Source organism: Plasmopara halstedii, assembly GCF_900000015.1.
Source record: "Plasmopara halstedii genome assembly, contig: Scaffold_110, whole genome shotgun sequence".
NCBI classification, from domain to species: Eukaryota; Oomycota; class Peronosporomycetes; order Peronosporales; family Peronosporaceae; genus Plasmopara; species Plasmopara halstedii.
In genome coordinates this window covers 1,295,475-1,299,377 of record NW_020187031.1, presented here as the reverse complement: position 1 = coordinate 1,299,377, position 3,903 = coordinate 1,295,475, and the positions used below count along the sequence as shown (strand labels likewise).

Genomic DNA, 3,903 nt, shown 5'->3' with positions numbered 1-3,903 from the left:
CACGATCTCGGTACCGGGGAAAACACCCCATGTAACGGCTGTGACGCTGTGCAACGGCGTGTTGCGATGCTCATCACCCTGACGATTGAGGGCGTGGAACGATAGCTGTGGGTAGTCGCGTTGCATGACATTGACAAGGTGTGCCATCTTTTCGGGGGCTACAAAAAACTCCACGTACGCTTTTTGAAACACTACACCATCATTTCCACCCCATCCAACGGATTGATCACTCGACAGCGCACCGTTCACACGAGGCTGGCTATTTATTGTTAGAAAACCCTTGGAGTTGAGCCACCGCAGATTTTCACGAATTGCTGTACTTTCAAGGGATAAGGCCTGCTCGCACCACGGAAGCTGCTTTACGTGGCCTTCAATAAAGCGGACAAACACGTTCCACACATCCTCAACAGTCTGTGGGGTACCCCATAGCTCTGTACGCTGGACCTTTGGTCGTTTGAATGCGAGATAATATTCAGATAGCTCTCCATAAGCAGGACTCGTGCGGTCTCCCCACCGTCCGTTTGGAAATTCATCCCATGCAGCAGTCCGTGCAATGTAACTAGCTTGACGGTTTGACCAGAAGATGGGACGTACTTGTTCGTGCTCAACAGTGGAACGCTGCAGTGTTGACTGCCACGGTAAATCGCGCTGGTTGCGTGCAGGCAGCAACTGCAATCCTTCCAGCACTTGCGTCACTGTTGCAGCCAAATTCATGGTATAAAAATGCAGCGAATTCACGCCAGCAACCAGCAGACGTTGACAGGTCTCCACCGCGAGCTGGGTGCCATATCGACGTACAGCCGCGTCATCATTCTTGATTGCATCCAGGGCTGTTAGCACATTGTCCGGTACTTGTGTCTTGCACCACTTTGTGAACTTGCAGAACGAACTGTAATTTTGAATAGGCAAATATCCGGGCAAAATGGGGATAGTAATTCCAGCGTTCTTGCAGTCAGCGATCCACTGAATCATGTTGTCAACGTCAAAAAAGAACTGAGTGATGATAAATTCAGCACCTGCTTCTTGCTTGGCTTTTAAACGCTGAAGATCCAGGGCGCGCGCCTCGTTCGATGGTGGCAGGTCTGGATGGTTCCAAGATTCCGTATGCACCTCCGCGTAACCCGCACAGGCGATGCAAAAGTAGTCTCCGTGCTCTTTTCGAATAAGCTTAATAAGGTCAATTGCATTACTAAGTCCTCCCTCTATTGGGGTCCAGCGCTCAGCTCCAATGGGCGGATCACCTCGCAATGCCAGAATGTTGCGGATACCGGCAGCGCGTGCATTCTTCAAGATACACTTAAGTTTCTCTGTAGGCAGGTGGCAAGTCAAATGTAGCAACACGTCAATTTGGAAATTGTTCTGAATATGGGCACCGATACGCAGCCAAAGCGCCTCATCCTTAAATGCCGAGCGCCACGTGATCGTCACGAATGTCGGCTGCAATGCTAACCCCATCTCTTCCACGCGTGTTAGCAAGTTAAACACACCAGCATTCGTTTTGGCGGGAAAGAATTCAAACGAAATTGTTGGACGCGTCGACGTATCATCCGCACGCGCCGCGTACGCGTTGCGAATTGACTCGATGATCTTACCCATTTGCTGACTGGTGTTGAGAATGCAAAATCAAACTGATGTGTGATACACTATCTCTGCTCAGATGCCTGCATCACGTACTTCTTCTATTCATCGGCGAATATGGCAATGAGCTTGTTTTGATAACCTGAGTATTCTCATAGGATATGGATCGGAGCTGGTTGGTTCCCATTAAAGTTACAATAGTGACTTGTATCCAAGACAAAGGCAAAGGAGAAAATTGTGATAGTAAAGCAAATGGCGATTGAGATGAGTGTAAGAAGAAGTGTGCAATTTTCTATATGCGACAGGAATGTTGCTAGTCAATATGCTCAACAACGGATAGACTTCACTGATAAAGTGGCCCCTTTGCTGATAGAGAAAATTGCATTTTGCATAGGACATGGGATGGAACGTATCTTCGTATAAATTCGCTATTCATAACTCGAAGTCAAACATTTTTACCATGATACGTTCATCACATTCGTTATTTGCAACACCTCGGCTATCAACACTTATACATGGTGCCAGTTTCTTAGTCAGTCGTGCACCACCGCCGAAAAGATCTGCGCGTTCACCCCTTCCTTAAATGTCACTAGGTTTGATTCAACAGCATACACACACACATACACAAGCAGAAGACCCACACCATTGTACTGACATTTCTCAAAGCACAGAACACGAGCGGCAACTCGCATAGAGTCTCACAATATTATTCCCTATCAATGAGAATTGTGCCTTCTTTGATTTGATACTATCACACTGATTTATTCCAGGATCAACATGCCACAGCTCGGTTAAGAAATTCTTAAACGTGCGCGCCAGTATCTGGCCGTAGTTTCTCCAGATCTGTTGCCCATTGGTGAAAAACAGATTCAGGCAGCTGTAGGACCGCGTTCCCGGACACTGCGACGGCCGTTCTTTCTAGATGCACAGTCGCCACCTGCTGCTGGTGAAAATCCTCCATCGATGAGAAGGCAAACGCTTTCTCACCTTCAAGCTCACGCGCGTCTTTCATACTTTTACGCATCTCGTGATTTTTTCTGATAGAACTCGCAGCTGCATGCAAGTTTTTGGTCATAATTGCAAATTCTTCGTCGGAATCCGACGTAGCAGTTTCAAATCGATATGTCTTGCTTTTAAATAATTGTTGCGCCTTCGTCGGAGCGCTTACTACTTCGTCATGTATTGCTGTTTCCACGGCTTTCCGTGATGTGGAGATCTCACGCGGTATGCTGTTTCCAAAACTATCAAGTTCCTCTTCATATTCGTCTTGGTCGTCATCTTCGTCACTCTCAAGACTAGGCAGATTCATTCGTTGTGAGCGCTCCTGATGCTCGGTTTCGCAAGCAGACAAGTACGCTTCCTATCGCAACAAGCCCACAAGCAAAGATACTTTACTCAGCACAGCTTTGATAAAAAAATATAGCAAACAACTTCGTACCTGAGCCTCTATGACCGCTGCACTATTTTCACAAGATGAATAAGCATCAAGGCAGTCTGCATTGATTTTTAGAAATTCGGCTCCCCACGAGAATTCGTCCATGAGCTGGATGGCCTCCTCTTTAAACCCAACGATGTAGAGCGTGGCCGCAATTGCTTCAGCACACGAAAGCTTGTGCGGTCTACCATAGTTTACCGAGTTTGCTGCTACAAGAAAAGGTAGGAGGCGATGTACACCTGAGCGCAGCTGCTTGTACGGCAGCTCTTGTACTTTTGCCCAGCTGCAATCAATTACCGAAATTCCTGAACTTTCCACAATGGATCTATCTGCTGGTGATACTATATTTTCGCCTGCCGGGGAAAGCACGAGTCCGCGGAAATGTGCACCAGGCTTCATACTCTTGATGTAGCCCAAACGGCAGAGCTTACGTCCTGTACAACGCTTTGCGTCGCACTGCTGAAAATCCCACATTCGCAACGTGACAGGAAAGGCGCGGCGACGGTAGGTGGTTTCACTTTCTTCCTCTCCACGAACTATGCAATATTCAGCACCATGGCCGCGGTTACGAGTCTTGCGCGACGATGCGCCTTGGTCCACTCGCTTTTTGCCCATTATTACTAATATGAAGGTAGAAGAAATTTATAATAAATTGAATTTTCTATAAACACGTAATTGAGTCGTTCAGTTATGACATTTATTTTCAAAAAACGAAGATACCAAAGTATACCGGATGGAAATCCATTACCTGTCCTGGGGATGATCAGACACTCTGTTGCCGTGCACTGTAAATAGAGAAAGTTTGAAAGTCCGCCTTATAAGCGCACAGAGGCTGGGTTCGTTCGCTACAAGGAATCGCGCATGTTTGGTTACGTCGCACTGTTATTTCT

At 47.0% G+C, this 3,903-nt stretch overlaps 2 protein-coding genes across 2 annotated transcripts in view; both read right to left on the bottom strand.

Annotated features, from left to right (window-relative positions):
- The window catches only part of PHALS_00272 (methylenetetrahydrofolate reductase), a gene marked incomplete at both ends in the record, with an annotated part of 1,713 nt that extends 117 nt beyond the window's left edge, over positions 1-1,596 (bottom strand). Inside the window, one exon of the mRNA XM_024729858.1 lies at positions 15-1,596. Within this exon, the coding sequence (XP_024572318.1) occupies positions 15-1,596 (1,582 nt within the window). The remainder of the gene's footprint in view (positions 1-14) is intronic.
- Positions 1,597-2,380: 784 nt separating this feature from the next.
- PHALS_00271 (hypothetical upf0293 protein) lies at positions 2,381-3,628 on the bottom strand (the record flags this gene model as incomplete). Its single annotated transcript, XM_024729847.1, has 2 exons — positions 2,381-2,938; positions 3,017-3,628. The coding sequence occupies 2 exons, from the start codon at positions 3,626-3,628 to the stop codon at positions 2,381-2,383; spliced, it is 1,170 nt and encodes a 389-aa protein (XP_024572317.1).
- Between the last annotated feature and the right edge of the window lie 275 nt (positions 3,629-3,903).